Genomic DNA, 25,672 nt, shown 5'->3' with positions numbered 1-25,672 from the left:
AATTAGATCCCCTCCAGAACAAAGAAAGCTGCCTCTCTAGTGCCACCTATTGGGGGGGGGGGTGGTCCTAGGCTGGTAATTTAAAACTTTCCAAGGAATTTATCATAGGGAATAGCGTATAGTGTCCAGTCTTTAAGAAGCTAGTGACATACAGTGTTATACGTAGTAGATATAACATTAGATTAGTTGTATATTACAGTGCTGAAAAGTAGTTATGGCAGATCCTACAGCCAATAAAATAATATGTTGAATGTGATGACTTATCCATTGCTTCTAATATTTGCTCTTTTTCCAAATTATGCTACTTCAGATGATGGTGAATAGGACGACAGAGGTATATCTCTAATACATTCCTTCTTGTTGATATGTTGCATGCATCCTTGCTGTCACCGAGTATACTATTATTGTATTTTCTGCATTTTCCCATTTCTACACAGTATACCACTTTTTTTCTCACTGTAGTGAAAAATAACGGCTTTGAATGTAAGTCTCCTGAATGTAAATGTGTGACAGAGGGAACGTGGGAGATTACACAGGAGGAAAGCAAGAGCATAGCAGATCATGGTATGAGTGGAAATTCTGAGATGTCAGACATGTGGCTCAAAACTAGTAATGACTGATAGGGAATTAAATGTTAAAGGAATTGTCCAGTAGTAGGACAAGCCCTTCTTCAATACTATATTCCCCAATGTAAGATAAAAATACCCTATACTCACCCCCGTAACGGCGCCATACTAGCTATGTCAGCAGATCTCCCGAGGCTCGTGTGACATTGTTAGGCTATGTGAACCCTTTATCCAATCAGTGGCAGCAGTTGAGATGCTCTTCTCTCATTTCCTTAGGACAAACCTCTGATGTCAGAAGGAAGTGAAAGAACAGCATGTCTATCAGCAGGAAGTGAGAGAGCAGCATGTATATCAGCAGGAAGTGAGAGAGCAGCATGTCTATCAGCAGGAAGTGAGAGAGCAGCATGTCTATCAGCAGGAAGTGAGAGAGCAGCATGTCTATCAGCAGGAAGTGAGAGAGCAGCATGTCTATCAGCAGGAAGTGAGAGAGCAGCATGTCTATCAGCAGGAAGTGAGAGAGCAGCATGTCTATCCGCAGGAAGTGAGAGAGCAGCATGTCTATCAGCAGGAAGTGAGAGAGCAGCATGTCTATCAGCAGGAAGTGAGAGAGCAGCAGGTCTATCAGCAGGAAGTGAGAGAGCAGCAGGTCTATCGGCAGGAAGTGAGAGAGCAGCTTGTCTATCAGCAGGAAGTGAGAGAGCAGCATGTCTATCAGCAGGAAGTGAGAGAGCAGCATGTCTATCAGCAGGAAGTGAGAGAGCAGCAGGTCTATCAGCAAGAAGTGAGAGAGCAGCAGGTCTATCAGCAGGATGTGAGAGAGCAGCATGTCTATCAGCGGGAAGTGAGAGAGCAGCATGTCTATCAGCAGGATGTGAGAGAGCAGCATGTCTATCAGCGGGAAGTGAGAGAGCAGCATGTCTATCAGCGGGAAGTGAAAGCAGCATGTCTATCAGCGGGAAGTGAAAGAGCAGCATGTCTATCAGCAGGAAGTGAGAGAGCATCATATCTATCCGCAGGAAGTGAGAGAGCAGCATGTCTATCAGCAGGACGTGAGAGAACAGCAGGTCTATCAGCAGGAAGTGAGAGAGCAGCATGTCTATCCACAGGAAGTGAGAGAGCAGCTTGTCTATCAGCAGGAAGTGAGAGAGCAGCATGTCTATCAGCAGGAAGTGAGAGAGCAGCATGTCTATCAGCAGGACGTGAGAGAGCAGCATGTCTATCAGCAGGACGTGAAAGAGCAGCAGGTCTATCAGCAGGAAGTGAGAGAGCAGCATGTCTATCAGCAGGAAGTGAGAGAGCAGCATGTCTATCAGCAGGAAGTGAGAGAGCAGCATGTCTATCAGCAGGACGTGAGAGAACAGCAGGTCTATCAGCAGGAAGTGAGAGAGCAGCATGTCTATCCACAGGAAGTGAGAGAGCAGCTTGTCCATCAGCAGGAAGTGAGAGAGCAGCATGTCTATCAGCAGGAAGTGAGAGAGCAGCATGTCTATCAGCAGGAAGTGAGAGAGCAGCATGTCTATCAGCAGGACGTGAGAGAACAGCAGGTCTATCAGCAGGAAGTGAGAGAGCAGCATGTCTATCCGCAGGAAGTGAGAGAGCAGCTTGTCCATCAGCAGGAAGTGAGAGAGCAGCATGTCTATCAGCAGGAAGTGAGAGAGCAGCAGGTCTATCAGCAGGAAGTGAGAGAGCAGCATGTCTATCAGCAGGAAGTGAGAGAGCAGCATGTCTATCAGCAGGACGTGAGAGAGCAGCATGTCTATCAGCAGGAAGTGAGAGAGCAGCTTGTCTATCAGCAGGAAGTGAGAGAGCAGCATGTCTATCAGCAGGACGTGAGAGAGCAGCAGGTCTATCAGCAGGAAGTGAGAGAGCAGCATGTCTATCAGCAGGAAGTGAAAGCAGCATGTCTATCAGCAGGAAGTGAGAGAGCAGCATGTCTATCAGCAGGACGTGAGAGAGCAGCATGTCTATCAGCAGGAAGTGAGAGAGCAGCTTGTCTATCAGCAGGAAGTGAGAGAGCAGCTTGTCTATCAGCAGGAAGTGAGAGAGCAGCATGTCTATCAGCAGGAAGTGAGAGAGCAGCAGGTCTATCAGCAGGAAGTGAGAGAGCAGCATGTCTATCAGCAGGAAGTGAGAGAGCAGCATATCCAGAGTGTATGAGCTTACGTTGCTCTAAACTTGCAAAATGTCAGACTATGTATATACAGTGACATAATCATAGAGTATATACTGTATGAACAATCCCTCCGACTGTAGCTATGGTCACTGAAGTCAATGCTCAGAAATGGAAAATAATGATGGAGCTAAACTGATGATTTGGCACAAAAGCTCTTTTACCACCCAAATCCATTGTATTTCCTCCTCACTCCTTATTATTTCATACATGTATAGAGCTACTAAATGTAACATTGTTGGCCAGGCAATAACACTGAGATTTTGCATTCCCTACTAATGGTAAATCTGGAAATGCTGAGAGCACTCTCTTCTCAGACGTAACACTGGGGTCCCACAATGTGGTTGGAGTGCAGGTACCGCACAGCCTAAATACAACTGTGATACAATGGCTTCAGAAAAGTCGCAGAGGTTTTCAGTATAGTATTAGAAATTCAGTGCAAATTTCTTATTGCTAAAGCGCTCAGGTTTCTGCAGCCATTAAGATTAAACTAGCAATGAATTTCTAAGATTACAGCTGACAGCGACTTTTATGAAACATCACAACCGCACCTTGGCATGTGTGCTGACAGCTACGTGAGACCTCAGGCTAACGCCATTGAAATGACTAAATCATGACAGTAAACAACCTAGAAAGACCTCATTCAGATGTCGATGACTCACCTACGTGTTTTTTCTGTGTTTTTCACCAATAGAACACGTACACGTTAAAGTCTAGGGTGCTTATTCAAATGTCCGTGTTTTGTGCAGACTGTGTGTCCGCAAAAAAAACAACTTGAATCAAGATTACCCATACAACTCTATGGATCAGTGAAAAATCACTGACAGCACATTGAAGGCATCTGTGTGCAATCCGTGTGCTGTCCATGATTAAAGGGAATCTGTCAGCAGGTTTTTGCTATGTAATCTGAAGACTGCATGAGGTAGGGGTTAAAACACAGACTTTTGCGATGCCTCTCTTATCAAGCTCTGTGCTTTTGTTTGCCTGCAATGATTATTTTAGCACCAGGAGCTTATCATTGCTGGGACACAGAATCATGTGCCTAGTAGTCCAACTCCGCCCCCTCCTGTGATAAGCAGCTCACTGTATATAGACCTTGTATATAGAGAGCTGGAGTGTGGGCGGAGGCAGCTTTCTGAGCTCTGCTGCATTGCTAAATCTAAAAACTCTGATTGTGTCAGAATCGCTTCACTTAGTAATCTAAATGATACATTGTTGGATTCAGGGTCTCTTTGCCTACATTATGCTGCTCTCAGATGAGGTAGCAATAACCTGCTGACAGATTCCCTTTAAGGACTCATTTAGGCGTCCGTGTAATTCGGTCCAAGATCAGACAGCAATGCATGGACTCGCCGCGCCTCTCCTGACTGGAGCTAGACATCTTTGTGTATTTCTATGAGACTGTCACGCTGGGATCGGGAGACCCGTGGTCATACCGTACATTAGAGGACCATGCTCAGACCGATTTGCACATATGTCTCAATGAGCCCTTATGTTGTAATGTATAGGAGAAGATTATTAATTTATTTATGATTTTTTCATGCATGGATAGCTGTCAGGTGAATGTTGTTTCAGCCATTCGCTGACAGCTATCTTGTCCAACTCCTCCATACACAGGAACACTCGCTCAGACGAACGCTCCTGTATCCTCTATGAGAGAGCCACTGCCAGACAATCCTGGCGGCAAATTATGTCCACAGCGAACTAAAGGATCGTCAGGCCCAAATTGGACATACCTGATGCTTATCTCCCCTATCATCATCTGTCGGGGGTCCCCATACACATTTAATTGTCGGCCATACCTCTGGATATCAGTGGGTTCGGTCAACGTTAGTCTAGTCTTTAAATAAAGGTTTAGGAAAGAGTATATTAGAAGTACATTTATCATCACCTGGAGCACAAATCTTATATCACTAGACAAAGGAACTCGCTGGGAAACAGTAGGGTTCCCTAATAATATCTTTTTAAAATAAAAGCCGGCTTGGCAATCAGCGCCATTCGCTATGAGTAAGAACGGGGGTTGCCTCTGGAGTTTTTTACTGTTTGTGGAGTACAATGTAAGCTGGAAAGAAGTATGGAGCTTGCACGCTGGACTAAAAGTCTTGTTCAATAATTGAAAGCTGGCCTTGAAATCAGCTGATCACCAGTGGTTCAGCTTTTGGCACATTTCTCCTTGTAATGCATGGATGATCCCATGATCTTATATACTGGCTCTCCAGCCTTGCTCATAGAGGCAGGTACCAATGTGGAGACTCCCCTCTATGATGTCCAGCTGCAGGAACAGTGGATAACATCTGTATTTTCATTACAAGACAATTGTTTTTTTTCAATGGGAGCAGATATTAGTAATTGACATTTGTTTCTAAAGGGTATCTCCATCCTGAGGGCTTTATGCATGTGAAGAAACCATACCCACACATTGCCTCATACATGACCTTCGGAACCAAACTGCAGCAGATATCAATAAGCCCCATCCTCCCTATACATTCACATTGATTGTCTGTGAACAAACAATGTTACAGTATAATCATTGACAGACGTAATGCCATGTACCAGCATTGACTGACATTCAGAGGCTTTTCAGAATGCTCATTTGCAACAAAGCTGCTTAACATAGTATATACCATAGAAAATATAATATGCATTATAATATAATGCCCATACAGCAATCTGTATTCAGTGTGTAATTGCTATTATAATAACTAACCCATACCATTCAGTGCTGATACTGTGTCCATTAATGGCTGCTGAAATAAACACATTCTAGTGCTGCATTGCAGGGAGGTGGATGAGCAGCAGTTCTGCTCACACAGTCATTTCTGCTGGGAGCCTTCCCTCGCAGGCCATCAAACTGCACATTACAACAGTTGCAATGCTGACAAACAGGCAGTATCCCGGACATTAACATATCACACAATCAATCTATGCAGACATATCATTGGCAGTCCTTTCTGAAAATACATTAAGTAAACATGACCTTATTAGTTTTATTATATCCATTGGAAAAAATATCCTATCTATCTATCTATCTATCTATCTATCTATTTATCTATCTATCTATTTATCTATCTATCCTTCCATGAGCACTGAACTTTTCTTACTGTTAGGCGATGCCCAGGGAATAAACCAATATTACTCACCTGTTTAACTTCTCCTCCCCTGGTATAGTGATCCCCACCTCTCTAATTCTTTGCAGACCATGTACCTACTACCATCTACCATGTACCATCTACCTACGTGACTGCTGCTGCCATTCAAAAATACCTCTGTGTGTGGCTTGAGACCACTGAGGCCAGTGATTAACTGCAGCGGTTGTGCGGGTAGACTGCAGTTTCCAGAAAGTAAACAGAGGCCGGGTGACCACTGCCTATTTGCTTTGATCGAGTAGTGAAAATGCTCGAGTGCTCGGTACTCTAGCACCACTCGATACTTGGCACTGTTCGGTACTCGATCGAGTAGCGAGCAGTGCTGAGCACGTTCGCCCATTATTACTGCTTATACAACATGTTTGTCCTGGAGGACCCCTCTAAATATGGAATTCATCATTGCAATTGAGTGCAGGATTCATCAGAACACACGCACATGATGTCCACTGTATTCAAACATTCAATGCTTGCTTACAGCAGGTGAAATAATTCTTAAACACGTCACCAATTTTCTTAGTTAATATATTTCTAAATGTGCTATTGACATGAAATTATCAGCAGATGTCGGTATCAATCCATCCAGTCCACACAGGAGAAGACATCGAACCATAGATGTTCATAAATTATGTTATGTGTAATAATGAGAAATGACACAGGGAAAAAGTATTGAACACGCTTACTGAAATTTATTTAATACTTCGTATAAAAGCCTTTGTTGATGATGATAGCTTCAAGATGCCTCCTGAATGGAGAAACTAGTCGCATGCATTGCTCAGGTGTGATTTTGGCCCATTCTTCCATACAAACACTCTTCAAATCCTGAAGGTTCCGTGGGCTCCTTCTATTAACTCTGAACTTTAGTTCCATCCATACATTTTCTATTGGATTCAGGTCAGGTGATTGACTGGGCCATTCTAGCAGCTTTATATTCTTTCTGAAACCAATTGAGAGTTCTCTTGGCTGTGTGTTTGGGATCATTTTCTTGCTGAAATGTCCACCCTCGTTTCATCTTCACCGTTGTGGTAGATGTCAGCAGATTTTTATCATAAATGTCTTGGTACATTTGTCCATTCATCTTTCCTTCAATGAAATTAAGTTTGTCAGTACACCATGATGTTGCCACCTCCAAACGTCACTGTTGGTCTGGTGTTTTTTGGGTGTTATTCAGTGCCTTTTGGCCTCCAAAGATGGTGTGAATTATGGCATCCAAACAGTTAAATTTTGATCTCATCTGACTAAACTATATTCTCCCAGTATTTCACAGGCTTGTCTAAATGTTGTTGAGCAAACTTTAAATGCACTTGAACATGCTTTTTGTTCAGCAATTGAGTATTACGTGGTGAGCGTGCATACAGGCCATGGAGGTTGAGTGCTGATTCCAAGTCTTTCTGTAGCTCTCCACATGTAGTCCTTGGCTCTTAGACAACTCTTCTGATAATTCCTTTCACTCCTCTGTCTGAAATCCTGTGAGATCACCTGGTCGTGGTTTATGGTGAAATGATGTTCTTTCTACTTCCAGGTTATGGCCCAAACAGTGCTCAATGGAACCTTCAGTAGTTTAGAAATTCTTCTGTAACCAGTGCCATCAGTATGTTTTGCAACAATAAGTTTGCAAAGGTCTTGAGACAGCTCACTGGTTTTAATCATCATGAGATGTTTCTTGTGTGGCACCTTGGTAATGAGATACCTTTTTATAGACCATCAGTTGAACTAGCAGATATTATTTTTCATTAAGTGACCAGATTGCTTTCTAATTACTGATAGATATCAGCTGGTGTCATGACTTTCCATCGCTTTTGCACCTCTCTTTCTTCATGTGTTCAATACTTTTTCCCTGTGTCATTTCTCATTATTATATATAACTTAATTTATGGAATCTATGGTTTGAGTTCTTTTCCTGTGTGGATTGGATGGGTTGTTACCGGCATCTGGTGAGAATTTCATGCTAATAGCACTGTTAGAAATATATTTACTTAAAAAGAAGTCATGTGTTCAATACTTATTTCACCCGCTGTATGTAATTTAAGAGTATTTTCTTTATGTACGTTTCACCATGATATACGCCAGAATATACCCTCTACTAATGAAGTCCAATTGTTGCTACAGTTAATTTGGCTTCTTGCTGCCTAACATGTTTCTCTTATGTACTGACCCTCCATGGACCTCCATCTGTGCCCTGATGTTCCTTACTGCCGGCTAATGCTTCCTCACACAATGTAGTGGGAAAAGCTGTTGCTTATGATTTACTCTATTGTTTTCTTGGATTTTGCAGAGTGGTTTTACACCTTTACACATCGCTGCTCATTATGGAAACGTCAATGTGGCAACGCTTTTGCTGAACAGAGGAGCCGCCGTAGACTTCACAGCAAGAGTAAGAATATTGAGAATTGTTTAAAGCCAATTTCTATTTATTTATGTATTTATTTTCATTTTCATTGAAGAGTAACGATTATTTAAAATAGTGTGCCAAACTTAAATCTCTAAGTTTCATATTAGATCACACAAAACAATATTTATTCAATTAGAATAATCAAAATGCTCTTGTGTCCAAAAATTGCTGTTACATACTTGTTATGGCGCCCCCTGGTGTCCCATAAGCTCTTGTACAGCTGCCCGTGTTAAAGTATGGTGTGCTTGCCTCTGGCTGTGTGATGAAGGAATAGATAAGTCATGAATACTGTGCAATCATCAGTTGTTTCTCTCTTTTTTTGAAGCATGCATTATAATGATATGATAAATACATTCTGCACTGCTGCACGGGATTTTCTTCCACTAATTTATACTGTAACTGACATGAATATTATTTAAGTATCTTAACACAATGCTTGCTGAGGGAAAATTTATTAGAGGTCCTCTTAAAGAAGAAGTCCCAACAAAATTTTTATTGGGTAAACTGTCCTGATTTCTTATGTAAGATGTGTAAGTATATTCCTATACTTAACTATCGCTGTCATATCTTTTGATCCCTCGTGAGTGCTTCTGTTCTTTGACTGCTTACACAGAGACCATTGTGTGGGGTACAACTACACTCTTCAGTGAAAGCCTATGGAGCCTCAGAACAAGGCTTCATAGATAGGGATGGGCAGACCGGAGGAAGTTCGGGTTCTGGTACCTGACCCGAACTTTATTTCAAAATTCCCAGAACAGTACCCAAACTTCAACCAGAGCCCGAACTCCATTGAAAATAAAGGTTACTGGGAAAGGAAAAAAATTATCTCTCTCGATCTCTTTCTCTCAATCTCTTTCTCTCGATCTCTCTCTCGATCTCTATCTCTATCTCTCGATCTCTCTCTCTTTCTCACTCGATCTCTCTCGTTCTCTCTCGATCTCTCTCTCTCGATCTCTCTCTCTCGATCACTCTCTCTCGATCTCTCTCTCTCGATCTCCCTCTCTCGATCTCTCTCTCACTCGATCTCTCTCTCACTCAATCTCTCTCTATATCACTCGATCTCTCTCGCGCTATCTCTCTTTCTCTATCTCTCGATCTTTCTCTCTCTCGATATCTCTCTCTATATCTCTCGCTCTCGATCTCTCGCTCTCTATCGCTCACTCTCGATCTCTCTCTCTTGATCTCCGAACATTCCTATGGACTTCCGGGGAAAGTCTGTGTTCGACGTTTAGCACCGGACAGTAACTGTCCAGTATGAAGGCCGAACTCATAAGTTCGGGTTCGCCCATCTCTCTCCATAGATATACACTTAAGAAAGCAACTTCTGGCTCATACATAAACCCTTGTGTGAGCCGCCCAGTCTGTTTGCATGTCACGTTGGCAAGAAGAGGACCAGAGCACCGCTGGAAACCGGGGAAGACTGCAATCAGTAAGTACATTCATACCCTTACACATAATTGCACAGGTAGATATGGCGAGAAAAAAACTTTTGTCGGGACTTCTTCTTTAAAATTCAGTTTTCAGCAGCTGATTGGGCAATTGTTTGACCTGACACCTCACGTAGAGCGACACTGAATTGGATTGGTCAGAGACTCCACTGCAACTCCGGACTCATTCTGACACTAGACGAACCCTTTACACTTGTTTACCTTCCAGTGAAAATCACTATGAGACAAAAGATACGAAAAACATAAAAGATATCTGAATGACCACAAAAAGAAAAAAAATGTAAACTAATATTTATTAACCCCTAATATTAATGACAGATTGAGTTTAAAGGGCACTTGTTGGCATATTTTTTAAACCCATCCATGTGTATGATGCTGTAAACTGCTGCAGATTTGCGGTGCGAAATATGTACCACATTTTCACCACATCTAAACATGGTGCTCTGAGCAGTGCCCTGGCATGTGCCAAATGAGAAGTGGCACTTATGACATATACTTGTGCACTTTACATGTTGCCTAATGGTCTGTAGTGGTGAAGTTATTTTATATTGTTCCTTTTTTTTGTGCCTTGATTAATTGAATTATTTCAGCTTGAACAGATGTCGGCCACTTGAATTCCAGACTTAGGACAACACATTTTGCTTACTGTATAAGAACACATTTTCCTATTTGTGTGAATAGCATGCGCCTTTTCCCAGTGGACACACAGATTCCTACAGACTAGAACATCCCCATGAATTTTCTAATACCACAGGACATATTTAGGCTATGTTCACACATTGCCTTTTTTCAGCGTTTTTTTTCTACAGCAAAACCTGATCTCTTGGCAGGAAAGAAGCTGCATCAAAAATGCAGATTTTGGTGTGTTTTTTTTATGTGTTTTTGGTGCATTTTTCAGGATCCCAAAGTTCAGCTTTGCTTCCATATTAACATATTTGAAACCATATTAACCAGAATTTCAAATGTAACAGTGGGCAAGGTGAATTGTTCAGGAATAGTTTACCTAAGACAATGGCAATGCATTGAGTTTGTATGACACTATTTACTTACACACTATGGTCTGCCTTCAGTTGCACAGGCATTGTTCAATTTCACACCTCCCTGGGCCACAGGTATTGTTCAATCTCACATGTAGCGCAGCCAATGTTTACACATTTACGAGATGGTAAAATCACAAAAATAAATGTGTTTCACATACTGCTGTACTTGCTTATTTTCACTAAAAACACAGCAAAACCTGATAGTTATGTTCACACTAGGCGTTTTTTCAGCGTTTTTTTCACTACCCATTACCTCCAATGGGTGAAAAACGCAGAAAAAACGCTGAAAGAAGTGACATTCTCTATTCTGCAAAAAAACATGCAAAGCACAAAATACTGATCAAACAAAAACCAAGGTGTGTGCATGAGATTTCTGGAATCTCATAGACTTTGCTGGTACTGTAAAACACGGCTGAAAATTTGCATTAAAAAATGCTGAAAAAACGCAATGTGTGAACACAGCCTTACTCTCTGCTTTCGCCTTGAAGAGGTTAATCATGTAAGCTAAGAATCCCTTGATGAAGTAGGGACATGCTTTTTAGGTTTCGGCTATTACAATTTCTACATACTGGATAGAAAAAAATCTTTTGTGTCCTTGAGTTTGGATGGATAAGTTGACATGTAAGAATGTCTTTATTAATAGTATGGTGTGATCCAAGTATTATTAAGAAGTATTAAAGGGTTATTTCCTCAATGCCGAGATGGGAATGACTGCTTCTAGGTGTCGGCCACCCGAAACGGTGCTGTGTTGCGCTAGTTCAATAAAACCTGTTCATTTCCACGGGAGTTGCGCAGACAGCGGAGTTTAGCTTTGCTCAGCTGTTTTTGGAACCCTGCGTTTGGTGGTCGGGACCTAGAAGCTGTCATTACCATTGCTGCCTTTTATGGCTGAGATGAGAATAACACTTTCATGGGAGAGGGGTAAAAATGTCAGAGATACTTTATTTTTTTGTTGTCTGTAGTTCCTTGTTTCTAATATAGCACCAACATTTTCTGCAGTGCTGTACAGAGATTGTCTCAGTTTACACAAGTTCCTGTCCCCATTGAGGTCCACTATCTAATTTCTTCCCTTATACTAGGGTGAGTCTTATAGAGAAGGGTGGGAGGACAGTAGAATACACAAAGGAGAGCCATGCAGACGCAAGAAGAACATACTGAGTCCATCCAGATATTGTCCTTGGTCTGATTTGGACCCAGCACTTCTGTGCTACAACAGTACTAACAACCATGCCACCTTTTTTTTTCTAAAACTAGAAATTAAATGTATTGTTCTCTGGACTTCTTTGTTAAATACTGTTATTAATTTTACCATGCAGAATGGAATTACCCCATTACATGTGGCTTCCAAAAGAGGAAATACCAATATGGTGAAACTATTGCTTGACCGAGGAGGACAAATTGATGCCAAAACCAGGGTAAGAAGTAACCAACTTTTTGTCTGCAACATATGTAGGCTTGAACGTTTTCACTTAGTAAATGCCTTCTGACAAATTATTTGAACTATTTCTAAGTGGAAATAGATGTATATTATATGTATAAATATATATTATATATATATATATATATATATACATTACAGACCAAAAGTTTGGACACACCTCATTTAAAGATTTTTCTGTATTTTCATGAGTGTGAAACAACTGAAAATATGTCTTATATTCTAGGTTTTTCAAAGTAGCCACCTTTTGATTTGATGACTGCTTTGCACACTCTTGGCATTCTCTTGATGAGCTTCAAGAGGTAGTCACCGGAAATGGTCTTCCAACAATCTTTAAGGAGTTCCCAGAGACGCTTAGCACTTGTTGGCCCTTTTGCCTTCACTCTGCGGTCCAGCTCACCCCAAACAATCTTGATTGGGTTCAGGTCTGGTGACTGTGGAAGCCAGGTCATCTGGCGTAGCACCCCATCACTCTCCTACTTGGTCAAATCGCCCTTACACAGCCTGGAGGTGTGTTTGGGGTCATTGTCCTGTTGAAAAATAAATGATGGTCCAACTAAAAGCAAACCGGATGGAATAGCATGCCGCTGCAAGATGCTGTGGTAGTCATGCTGGTTCAGTATGCCTTCAGTTTTGAATAAATCCCCAACAGTGTCACCAGCAAAGCACCCCCACACCATCACACCTCCTCCTCCATGCTTCACGGTGGGAACCAGGCATGTAGCGTCCATCCGTTCACCTTTTCTGCGTCGCACAAAGACACGGTGGTTGGAACCAAAGATCTCAAATTTGGACTCATCAGACCAAAGCACAGATTTCCACTGGTCTAATGTCCATTCCTTGTGTTCTTTAGCCCAAGCAAGTCTCTTCTGCTTGTTGCCTGTCCTTAGCAGTGGTTTCCTAGCAGCTATTTTACCATGAAGGCCTGCTGCACAAAGTCTCCTCTTAACAGTTGTTGTAGAGATGTGTCTGCTGCTAGAACTCTGTGTGGCATTGACCTGGTCTCTAATCTGAGCTGCTGTTAACCTGCGATTTCTGAGCCTGGTGACTCGGATAAACTTATCCTCAGAAGCAGAGGTGACTCTTGGTCTTCCTTTCCTGGGGCAGTCCTCATGTGAGCCAGTTTCTTTGTAGCGCTTGATGGTTTTTGCAACTGCACTTGGGGACACTTTCAAAGTTTTCCCAATTTTTCAGACTGACTGACCTTCATTTCTTAAAGTAATGATGGCCACTCGTTTTTCTTTACCTAGCTGCTTTTTTCTTGCCATAATACAAATTCTAACAGTCTATTCAGTTGGACTATCAGCTGTGTATCCACCTGACTTCTGCACAACACAACTGATGATCCCAACCCCATTTATAAGGCAAGAAATCCCACTTATTAAACCTGACAGGGCACACCTGTGAAGTGAAAACCATTTCTGGTGACTACCTCTTGAAGCTCATCAAGAGAATGCCAAGAGTGTGCAAAGCAGTCATCAAAGCAAAAGGTGGCTACTTTGAAGAACCAAGAATATAAGAGATATTTTCAGTTGTTTCACACTTTTTTGTTAAGTATATAATTCTACATGTGTTAATTCATAGTTTTGATGCCTTCAGTGTGAATGTACAATTTTCATAGTCATGAAAATACAGAAAAATCTTTACATGAGAAGGTGTGTCCAAACTTTTGGTCTGTACTGTATATATATATATATATATATATATATATATATATATATATATATATATTAGTATATATATCATGACACGGAAGCTCCAAAGCAGGAGCCAAGGGATTAGGATCAGGGGAAACTCTGATTCTGCTCATTTAACCACTCAGATACCATAGTTAATTACATTGAAATATGTCTCCAAGCTCCTCCTTCGGACTCTGCCGTGGCATGGCCTAGTACGTTGTGTAACGCTCACAGTCAATAATGCTTTGGGATACTAGGCATTCCAAATATTTAAAAAAATATTTTATAATCCTCTGGTATGGCAAAAAAAAAAAATTAAATAAAAATTTACTGTAATTCAATAAGATTTTATAAAAAAAAAAACACACCCCTCCCCAAGAATATTAAAAATAATTTTATTTTTTAAAAGTTGTGTGCAATACGACAAAATATGTGTTTTGGCAATGCTACAATCATAGGATAAATTAAAGATCTTGTCAAAAAATGTTTTTTCTCAAGCATGGATAATGTTTAAATTATGATTGCAGGCATACTCACCTTCCAGCGCCTTTGCAGATCGAACGGAAGTCACTCCGGAAGTCTGTGCCAGCTATGGAATTGGTGTCTGCTCCGTTCTGAAGTCACAGAACAGCGGCAGCTCGTGAGTGGCTGCAGGTGACTAGGAGAGCGCATCCTTGGATGTTTCTCTGATGATGGCGCTGTTCTAGTCACCTGACCTCTGCAGCAGTCCTGTCACTTCTAAATGGAGCAAACACTATTCTAGAGGTGGCACAAACCTCCTGCGCTGGATGTGTGGAGCGGCTGAGAGGTAAATATGCCTATATGTCTTATTTTACACCATCCATGACCTAAAAAAATGCATTTCGCTGTCTGGCAATCCCTTCAGCTGATTTATTCTACAGCATGCATGGTGTTATAGGAATGATGGACTTGCTATTTTTTTTACAGTCTCAACTCTACCCCAACAAAAATAAACTGATAAAAATCATTCAATAAATGTGTTCTTATTATCAGTCAATAAATGTACTTTTCATGACATAGCGGGTAAATTATAGTCTGAGTAATGATTGTCACTCTTAGGCATCTATTAAACACATTTCTTCACATATGTTATGATGGACGCCATTTGTCACTTTTTGGATACTATGTTGAAAAGATGTGTATGTTTAATGTGTATGATTCTTACTGGACTCTGCAGAATGGAATAAGGTAGGCGCTATTGCATACCTTTTATACTGTGGTATAATGACATATACCATGTAGGTAATATCATGAATTTGACAGAGTATATCTGTAATATTCAAAATGGTAATGCAAAATTGTGCAAAACTACTATATGGTCACTTTGGCAAAATTGTCAGGCTGCTACGTACCGGTAGCTACTGTATCAAACTGAGATAGGTTTTATTCTTATAGTTGGGAAACCTTTTTAACTTTCACTCTTATAAGTATGTACCTATTAGTATACATTTGATTTTTGCAGTTGTCTATCATAGTGATTACTGTATAAAGGGAATCTGTCAGTACGATCAACCCTCCTAAGCCGTCTATATGGGCATGTAGGTCATAGAAAACTGAATAAAATGATATCTTGATTTCTGCGATCCAATGTTTTGTTAAAAAAAAAATCCACAATTTTTTTAATATGTAGATGATCTTTTAAGATCTGTGGGCTGGACACAGATCTCCCTGACAATCCGTCTCCAGAGATTATTTTTTATAATTCTTTATTTGTTTAAGCAGAGATTAGAATTACAACAGAGTGACGATTTATGTGACACAGGAAAAGATATTACTACAAATTGTCACATTTATCATCAGAAACCAATTAAGCAATTAAAGCAAAATAGTACCTAGAGATAATGGTGCTGACTATAATTAAGGTGGATCAGGCTGGTAGATTGAAGTGAAACAGAATAGCAAGCGAGGAGGGGAAGAACACCATCAGTAAATATCTCCAGAGCTTATTTTAAACAAAATGGGGCTTTTCCAGTGTGAGACATGTAATGACTGACAGTTTGCTCGCCTGATCTACATGTCTCACACTGGTAACACTCCCTTTCATTTAAAATAAGCTCTGGGGGCAGATTCTCAAGGAAATCTGTGTCCGCCCCATAGATCTTAAATTCTCATTTACATTCTAAGAAAAACATAGATGTTTTTGTAATATGACATCGAATCGCAGATATCATCATCATAATCATAATTTTATTCAACTTTATTTGACCTACATGCCCATATCGACGGCATAGGAAGGTTGATTCTACTGACAGATTCCCTTTTAAAGCTTCGGTTCAAGCACATTAAAGTACATACAGTACCTTAGATGCCTCCTGAGTTTTCTCCTCTTAGTTTAATGGAGAATGAATTATCTAAGCATTTAGAGTTTTGGTGGTCCTTAAATAATTCAGAGCATAATGAAGATATAAATCTGCCGAGCAATTAATTATAAATGATAAAGTTGCATCCATTCTTTAGAAAATAAGGAATCTTTAAATAATTTAGTTTTAAGTCTGGATCTGTTTTTCTAATTTAATTACGTAGAATTGTTAAAGGCATGGTCCGAGACCAAAGGTGAATTTCATACTAAATGTCTATCTACTGTAATTAATTTAATACCATTTTTCTAATATACTTAAAGGGAACCTGTCATTCAGTCATGGGGTCGGGGCGCCGCGGGTTCAGTCATTGCTCTGAGTATACAGAGCGCCCGCTGTAACCGCGCTGCCGGCCCTGACTGACACTCCCTCTGCATTGGGGCCGCTGTCAGTTAGGGCCGGGGGCACCGTTACAGCGGCTGCTCTGTATACTCAGAGCGTAACTGAGCAGGCGTTGCCCCCTCCTGAATCTGAATGCTGGCGGGAATAAAGTTAATTTTCTCCCCGCTGCATTCGGCTTCGTGCAGGCGCCGGGCAGCATAGTAACGATGTTAACCTGCAGATTAACCGGATATTTGCAGGTTGACAGCATTATTTCTGGTGACAGGTTCCCTTTAAGTTAAATACTTCTAGCATTCCCTCTTTACTTTAACTTCTTGGTGATATTCTCAGTTCTCAAATGAAACATCATTGACGATAAAAAGAAAAAAACAACAACAGACAGGAAGTTAGAATTGAGGGAATGGTAGGGAATTTTTTCATGAAGAATATTTTAAAAGTGTTGTTATGGTAAATATTTATACTTTGCTTTGATTATTATTTAGACAATTCATATATCTTTGATAATTTTGCACTTTAGCATTAGCTTTATAAGTGTTATTCATAAAAAGCAATAACACGGGGAATTGTCTCTCATATAGAGCTGTCTTTCTGTTAAGTTTTGTTTGTTACAAGAAGGCATAGGAAAATTCTGCATACAGCCAGTATTCAAGGACGACCTTGTTATTCCCAATTAAAATATCAGTTCGGTAACGTAAAGCCTGTAAAGCCACCCCCTCTTTTCATATCTCTGTAGTTGTAATAAAGATTTCTAACTGGGCATCTGAGAGTCAGACAAGCCCGTACACTGACAATGGCTGTGTGCTCTTGTCTCCGATCGACCGACTCCCTGATTTGATCAAAACTGGCAAATGTGTGAAACCTTTTGAGTTTCTCCTAAAACATTCGATATAGGTTTCCACATCAATGGATAGATTATTGAATTTAACAGATAGATATTTAGTATTTTATTCACCTTTGGTTTTGGACTACCCCTTCAAGGGGAATCTGTCATATGGTTTTTGCTACCGCATCTGGGAGCAGCTTGATGTTGGGGCATAGACCTTGATTACAGCTGAGTTTCACTTACTTACTACAGTTTTGATAAAATCAAAATTTTATCTGCTGCAGATCTATCAGTTCTCTGAATGCTTAGCTCTGTATAACTACCGTCCACACCACTGATTGACAGCTTCATGTGTACACTGTGCATAGGCAATAAACGGTGCTTTATCATTATACCGCCGAACAAAAAATGGAATAAAACGCGATCAAAAAGACGAATGTTAAAAGAAATGGTATCACAGCTCCATCAGCGGAAAAATAAAAAAGTTACAGCTCTCAGAATAGAGCAGTGGAAAAATAATAATTTTTTCTATAAAATAGTTTTTATTGTGTAAAAGCGCCAAAACATAAAAAAATATAAATGTGGTATCGCTGTAATCGTACTGACCTGAAGAATAAAGCTACCTAATCAATGTTCTACCACACACAGAACGGCATAAAAAAAATCCCCAAAAAACAATTTGTGAACTGCTGGTTTTTGTTCATTCTGCCTCCCAAAAATAAGGAATAGAAAGCGATCAAAAGATGTAATTTGCCCGAAAATGGTACCAATAAAAACGTCAACTCGCCCCGCAAAAAAAGCAAGCCATCACATGAGTCTGTCGGCAGAAATATGGAAAATTATAGTTATCAAAATATGGAGAGCAAAAACTTGTTTTTACAATAAAAAGCGTCTTTTAGCTGTCAATCATAAAAACCCGATATAAATATGGTATCGCTTTAATCGCATTGACCCGAAGAATAAAGTCACCTAGTCACTTATACCGCAAGAGGAAAGGCGTAAAAAATAAATAAAACTAATTCTTCACCTTCTGTTGATTTGTTCATTCTGTCTCCCAAAGATCGCAGTAAGGCTCAGCTCACATTTATCCTGTGCTCTACCCTGAGTGCTTATACCGGGGTTTCCGTGTAAATCTTTGAAATACGTGATTCAGACGGAAACCCCAGCGGAAAATTCCCTATAATGAGGCAGATGGAGGCACTGTGAACGCTGTCTGGCCTATGATCCGGCGGTTCAAACCGTAAAAGACACTTGGCAGTCAAGTACATTCCAAATGGTTTGGTGTCCACCACTTAGACAGGACACCGCAGACTTAGACCTAGCGCTACTTCAGGCAGCCATTAACTATTCAGAGGACTGATGAAGGTCGTGTAGTGACCGAAACTTCTTATATTATCTCTGGATTTCTCACATTTATTTTATAAAATAAACATTTGGAACGTACTTTGAGTGCCAAGTGTCTTTTATGGTTTGAATCAAGGATTGGGATCCTACTTGTGCACCTCAGGTCCAGAAGTGCCGTGCTTTCTCACATATACTATGATCCGGAGGTGTCCGTCTTTTTATTAGGCGTGCATGTCGGCCACAGTTTTGTGCAATTCTGAAAATAACGGCGACGGTGAACAGAGGCCAGACAGAGTCCAAAGTAACTCTGCTGCGTCATTATAGTGAATGGATCCCTAGGGGGTTTCATTGGAATCACGTCACTCAGAAATTTAGATGGAAACACCAATATGAGTGCTCAGCATAGAGCGCAGGATAAATGTGATCCCAAATGTTATGTAAAATGTTCCCAATAAAAGCTTCAGCTCCATTCATAAAAAAAGCAAGTCCCTACTCAGGTACGTCATCTGTTAATGGAAATATAGGGGGCTTCCACGTTATTGGTAGCATAAAGGCTCTGGAAAAATGAAATGGCTCCTCACCCTCCAAAAGAAATCCAGCGAATTCTCCAAATCCAAATTCCTCCCTCCCATCTGAGCCCCAGTGCGCCTAAACCACAGTTAGCGTCCACATGTTTGGTATTCCTGTAGCGATGAGAGCCCACCTAATTTACAGGTGCATGTCTCCAGGAGTATAAGCTGGGCTTAATGTACTGGTCACTGCAACGTACTAGTCACTACAATGTACTGGTCGCTTCAACGGCAGTTTGCAATCTTCACTTAGCAGCATCCATTGCTGCTTGTTTCTGGAAAACACCCATGGAGTCAAAATTATCACTACACCTGTAGATAAATGCAGAAGGGGTATAATTTCCAAAATGGGGTCACTTGAGGGGGATTCTGCTCTTCTAGCACGTAGGGGCTCTGTAAATGGAGTCTGCAGACTATTCTAGTAAAATCTGCTCTCCAGGAGGCAGAAAGTGCTTCATCCCTCCCGAATCTTGCCATATGGCTAAGCAGTACTGCACAGCCACATATGGGGTATTTCTACATTCAGCAGAAATTGTAGGCTAAATTTTGGTTCCATTTTTACCCATTTCCCAGTGTGAAAATGTAAAATCTGGGGCTAAAACAAAATTTTGGTGTGAAAAATGTAATTATTTTTTCATCACTGCCCAATCGTATAAAATGCTGTAACACACCTGTAGTGTCAATATGGTCCACTAGATGAATTCATTGAGAGGTGTAGTTTGTAAAATGGAGTCACGTATGGGGTGTTCTGCTGATCTGGCACCTCAAGCGTTCTACCAGTGTGACATGGCACCCTCAAACCAGTCCAGCAAAATCTCCAATATGGCGCTTCTTCCCTTCTGAGCTTTGCACTGTGCCTCAAAAATAGTTTTCGACCATATATGGGGTATCTGCGTGCTCAGGAGAAATTGCGCAGCACATTTTGCGGTCCATTATAGCACTATATAGTGTCCGAGCCTGTGAAAAGATGAGCAATAATGGTTTGTTTTTAGATGATTGGCGTTCAATTGATGGCTTGGATCGTCGAGTGTAAAGGGAACATTACTATTAAATGTATAAAATATATTTGCAGATATTGACTCCCCATAGAATTTGGCTTTACAATGTATGCAAATTAGCTCTTCTCCACAAGGAAGAAAAATGAAGTCGCTAATGTACCTCCAATAGGTGGCGATAAAGAGCTTTCTTCCACTTGGCTGAACTTCTTTGCATACATTTTTCCAGGGACCATTGCCTTAGCTACAGGACCTCCTAGCTAATATGTCAGGTTATATAAAGATAAAGTATCTGTTTGTTTTTTTGCAAATTATGTAAATTGTAGCTAGTGTTTTTAAAATGTCAAGTATGTTGATATTTATTATTAAATGCCTAAAAGGTTCTGGCTTGTTATTTTGTCACAGGATGGACTTACGCCACTACACTGTGCAGCACGTAGTGGACATGACACTGCGGTTGAGCTGCTTCTAGAGAGAGGAGCACCCTTGCTGGCAAGGACCAAGGCAAGTGATTATTTAATGTCTTACTGTTGGGGCAGGTGCAGATGGCCATATATTCTCTCACCCGAGGGAATCGGATCAATTGATCAAACTGTGACCAGAGTCTGATCAGAGTGCCATTTGCATAGAGTATGATCCAATTCTCTCGGATGAGAAGAAGATGGGAAAAAAAATATCTCCCCATCTTATCCATTCTGAGAGCTTGGAAATCGGACTGCACTCAGATGTCATCCGAGTGCAGGTCGATGTTTCTCATGCACTCATTGACTTGCATGGCCGAGTATGATCCGAATATCTGATCAATTATGGGCATGCAGTGAGGACAAAATCTGACACGTGAACGGCCCCATAACATAACATTGGTCCGGGTGCGATCCAATGGTTTTGTCTGATCGCACACGGACCGAAAATATGCTCGTTTGCACCCGCCCTTTTACTAATGATACAAACATCTAGTTCTTGTAAAACAAATGAGGCAATGCAAGTGTAACCCCATAGAAACTTTCCTTAGTTTTTGGACTTATTACCCATTTTTGCTATATTTTTGTGATAAGGAACAGCGCAGGGATGTTGGCTGGTAAATAATGTAACTTGGTAAAAACCTAATAAACCTAGGATCACAGTTTAGCTTGCCATAAAGAAATATTAGGTTGATGTAATTGTAAGCATGACGGTTTTCCTTAGCATGGAGGGCGATTCTTACACAATTTAAGGCTGGTTTTGGTTATTTGCTGTAGAATGGACTGTCTCCACTTCACATGGCTGCCCAAGGAGACCACGTGGACTGTGTAAAGCACCTGCTCCAACACAAGGCACCCGTTGACGATGTCACACTGGACTACCTGACCGCCTTACATGTTGCTGCCCATTGTGGACATTACAGAGTAACCAAACTTCTTCTTGACAAGAGGGCAAACCCTAATGCCCGTGCCCTGGTAAGAACTCTACATTACTTTATTATACAGCAAATAAAATAACGTTTACATCAAATGTGCCAGTTGAGTAAAATATACTAAAGATAGAGAAATTTGGATTTTTATTTTTGAAATTCTTCATATCTGTATCCTTGAACCAATTTATTAAAGAACATCTGTCACCAAAATGCTCTTGTACATTTAATGTGTGTAATATTCTCAAATTCGCTAATAATAAAAAATGATTGTATTTATACATATTCAGCAGCACGTTCCAAATCATGAAAATTAATTGGAGGTTAACCAGTGGAATAAATATTTCCGCATTATCGTCTACTAACTGACAGCTGATTGGCTTCTATGTAAGCTTCCATTCACTTCTGTACAACAGTTACATTGGAGAAGCTAATGCTGGCGCTCCAGCCTTTACACGTAAGCCGGGGTCACACCAGTATATATTCTCTCATGTGAGAGTATCGGCTCAATTATACTAAACTGTGACAGAGCTTGATCCGAGGGTCAGTCTACTGTGATCTGATTCTCTCGCATGAGAGAATCTTATCACAGGTGTGGAGAAGGCTTAGAACTTCATTTCTCCAGTTTCTCCACTCTGTGAGTCCGTTTAAATCAGACTGCACTCAGATGACATCAGAGTAGTGCAGTCTGATGTTTCACATGCACCCATAGGCTTGAATGGGTAAGTGTGATCAGAATTGCGGAGCCACTCAGCATGCTGCGGATTTTTTCTCATGCCGAATTGTCATAATAAAAAAATAGCAGATCTGCACTGCCCCATAGGATAACACTGGTCTGAGCGCTGTGCAATAAAACATCGGCTAGGACTCATCTGATGAATATGCTGTTGTGAGTGAGCCTTTATTCAGATAATGCTTCCTTCATGCTAAACTATTTTTATGTCTGGGTGGAAATTTTTCACTTGTAAAACACAGTAAGCATTTTAAAAATTGTCTTAGCAAGCACTACAATGGTGCTTTTTAGAATGTGCATCCTATGAAGAGCCCATGGAAAATTTCCCGAAAATCACCATTACATGGAACATGATGCGATTTGGGAAAAAAAATATTAAAAACAGTCATATGTAACAATGTAAAAGAAATGAAAAACAGTACTATATACTTGGAAGTAACACTTGGCCACATAAATTAACATATGCTGTAAAAAATTACCCAAAAATGGTAAAAAAAAAGCCATGTCTGAAGCCACTCAGGATAAAATTGCTGAAAAAACTGCCGAATGGAAACCTAAGAGCATTTTCAAAAAGCAGTGGCAGATTTTCTTTAATTTATTTTTGACATTAGTGAATATACATAATAAAACATATAATCTTAATATTTTACCTTGGATGACGGAGATCCAAGGGGTAACATTTCGCCTTGCGGAGAGTGATATGTCAAGCCTGGCATGCCAAGGTGAGGAGATGACAAGGTGAGGAGGCTTGACATGTCACTCTCTGCAAGGAGAAAGTTACCCCTTGAATCCCGGTCAGACGCCTCTCACCCAGCCAAACCAGATCTCACACTTTGCACTGACGAGGGGCTGCACCCCGAAACATAGTGTCTGCAAATTGAGATTTTGGTTTTGCCTTTAATCCTAAATCATGTGACAAGGCTTGTAAGAGAGTCGATATTGACTTTCAGGATTGCTACTTCCAATAGGTGGCACTAGAGTTCTAGTCCTCTCTGAAAACGCAATTTGCAACTTGGATGATGGAAATTTTGTATTTCAGTATTTATGTTGACATCTCACGTAAATCTGTTACATGGCCCGGGTCAAGATGAAAAATGGTGCACATCTTTCATAATCACATTTTTTTTTCTTACGAACATTATGCCTAATTTTGGTGTATTTCATATGATTAATGTGCCCCATTGTGTGGTCAATGTGTGCTCATTATGAAACTTCGGTATATCTGACAGCAGCTGGGTCATTTGCATGGGTTGCATGATCGGCAGGCTTCGATCCGTGCATGAGTCTTGCTAACAAGTTGTTTCTCTGAACAGAATGGTTTTACTCCATTGCACATTGCCTGCAAGAAAAACCGTATCAAAGTTATGGAACTGCTAGTGAAATATGGGGCTTCAATCCAGGCAATCACAGAGGTAGAACAGGTTTTCTTAGCTTTCGAACACATCCTGCCATTTCCTGCTTTCCCTTGTCCTGTCTCTGTGTTCCTCTTCCATAAAATATTCACTGTCACCTCCCTCTATCCTCTCCGACATCTGCTGACTTGTAACTGTGGACGCCCCATTAGTCTTGTGCAGGGGAGTAAAATCCTGTTGGTTTGTTTCACAGTCTGGTCTCACTCCAATACATGTGGCTGCTTTCATGGGCCACTTGAACATAGTCCTCCTTCTGCTGCAGAATGGAGCCTCTCCAGATGTCACTAACATTGTGAGTATGTCTTAAAATAAAATAACCGGATTTACTGTACATTATGCAACCTGTTTGATAATTCTATCATTTCACTCAGTTTGTGTATGCAATAAAACTGGCTAACTTGTTGATGTGCATGTCATTCGCTTTATTCTAGTGTGCAGAGAAAATGCTAATAGTGCTCATTTGATTTGTGTGTTTATCCAGGTTTAATGGAATCTATTACCAGGTCTTGGCCACCTAATCTGAAAGAAGTTTAATGTACAGACAGAGATCCTGATTCCGGCCATGTGTAATCTACTGGACTGTATGCTGTAGTTTTGATAAAATCATTGTTTTATCAGCAGGAGATTATTACTAGAAGACTAGTAAACCTGCTGCCTTGTAGTCCTCCATATTCGTGAGCTTTGCATAACTCTGCCCCCACCACTGATTGGCTGCTTTCTGCCTATGCACAGTGTACACCGAAAGCTGCCAATTAGTGGCGTGGGTGGGGTTATATAGAGCTCAGCATTCAGATAACTGATAGATAAGCAGCAGAGAAAACAATGATTATATCAAAACTGCAGCAAAGTGGCCAGTAAGTGATATATCACTGGAATCAGAGTCTCCGCCCCTACATCTTGCAAAAACCTGGTGACAGATTCCCTTCAAACAGGTCATGTTGAATGGTGACATTGAAGCATCCCAGCAACAATAGACAGTATAATGTATATTAATTCTGCGGATTGGCTTATATAACAGACAGTGTTAAATTTTCACAGAAATAGAAAATCTCACAGCACGCGTGTCTATGTTACTCACTGAAGGAGTCAGCAGTGTACTCATGTGTGATAGTTCCATGTTGCTGTCTTGTGCGCTTTCAGTAATCCATTGAAACATTCTGTCTTCGTAGCATAGCAGGACTTTATAGCGCAATGCAATATCTAAACTGGTATTCCTATATGACGTATATATGGCATATGCACTGGTTATGCTGTAGGTTCATCATAGAATGTTCCTTTTAGCTATTCCTACTCAAAGAGGCCGTCAAAGGCAATTTTTACATCAGCGATGTCCTGTGCGAGTGTGGCCAACTTTTCATCGAAGTCATTGCGGCTGGCCACCACTTTATAACCATAAATTGAGGTTAATGGTCCATTTCTTCCAAAAGGTTGGGTTTCTAGACATGGGAACTTCATCTACATGACATTTATAGGATATCATGTCAACATCCCTCAAATGCTTCAGATGAGAATACCATTTCAAAGCAAACCTCCAGGATTGCCCTGAAACGCCCTACTATGGGCCGATAATCAGATAATAAAGTGTTTCAAAGATTGGGTCATTGGCCCATGTAATCATGGCAGTGATCAGCCAACGAATGGGCAATGATTAGCTGACTGCATCTCCTATGTGGCCTGAAATATACGGTAATTGTTGTCGGCAGCACATTTGCTGGTGTAAATAGACAATGTATTGCTAATATGCAAACTGTAATGGGCCCAGAATATGTTATTCATCAGTTATCCACATACATTTTGCATCAGCCCTTGT

At 40.7% G+C, this 25,672-nt stretch overlaps 1 protein-coding gene across 50 annotated transcripts in view; it reads left to right on the top strand.

Moving 5' to 3' along the window:
* The window catches only part of ANK2 (ankyrin 2), a 701,030-nt gene that overhangs the window by 549,061 nt on the left and 126,297 nt on the right, over nucleotides 1-25,672 (top strand). For 38 of the 50 annotated variants that reach the window (XM_073640230.1, XM_073640294.1, XM_073640221.1 and 35 more), the window contains 7 exons: nucleotides 311-334; nucleotides 8,155-8,253; nucleotides 12,076-12,174; nucleotides 20,733-20,831; nucleotides 21,566-21,763; nucleotides 23,764-23,862; nucleotides 24,056-24,154. In XM_073640230.1, coding sequence (XP_073496331.1) covers nucleotides 311-334; nucleotides 8,155-8,253; nucleotides 12,076-12,174; nucleotides 20,733-20,831; nucleotides 21,566-21,763; nucleotides 23,764-23,862; nucleotides 24,056-24,154 — 717 coding nt within the window. The remainder of the gene's footprint in view (nucleotides 1-310; nucleotides 335-8,154; nucleotides 8,254-12,075; nucleotides 12,175-20,732; nucleotides 20,832-21,565; nucleotides 21,764-23,763; nucleotides 23,863-24,055; nucleotides 24,155-25,672) is intronic. The other 12 variants (XM_073640330.1, XM_073640323.1, XM_073640182.1 and 9 more) reach the window with 3 other exon arrangements.

Source organism: Phyllobates terribilis, unplaced genomic scaffold (genome assembly GCF_046119375.1).
Source record: "Phyllobates terribilis strain yellow unplaced genomic scaffold, ASM4611937v1 Scaffold_1__5_contigs__length_1240528914, whole genome shotgun sequence".
NCBI classification, from domain to species: domain Eukaryota; kingdom Metazoa; phylum Chordata; class Amphibia; order Anura; family Dendrobatidae; genus Phyllobates; species Phyllobates terribilis.
The sequence above is the reverse complement of the archived record's forward strand: the minus strand, read 5'-3'. Positions and strand labels throughout refer to the sequence as shown.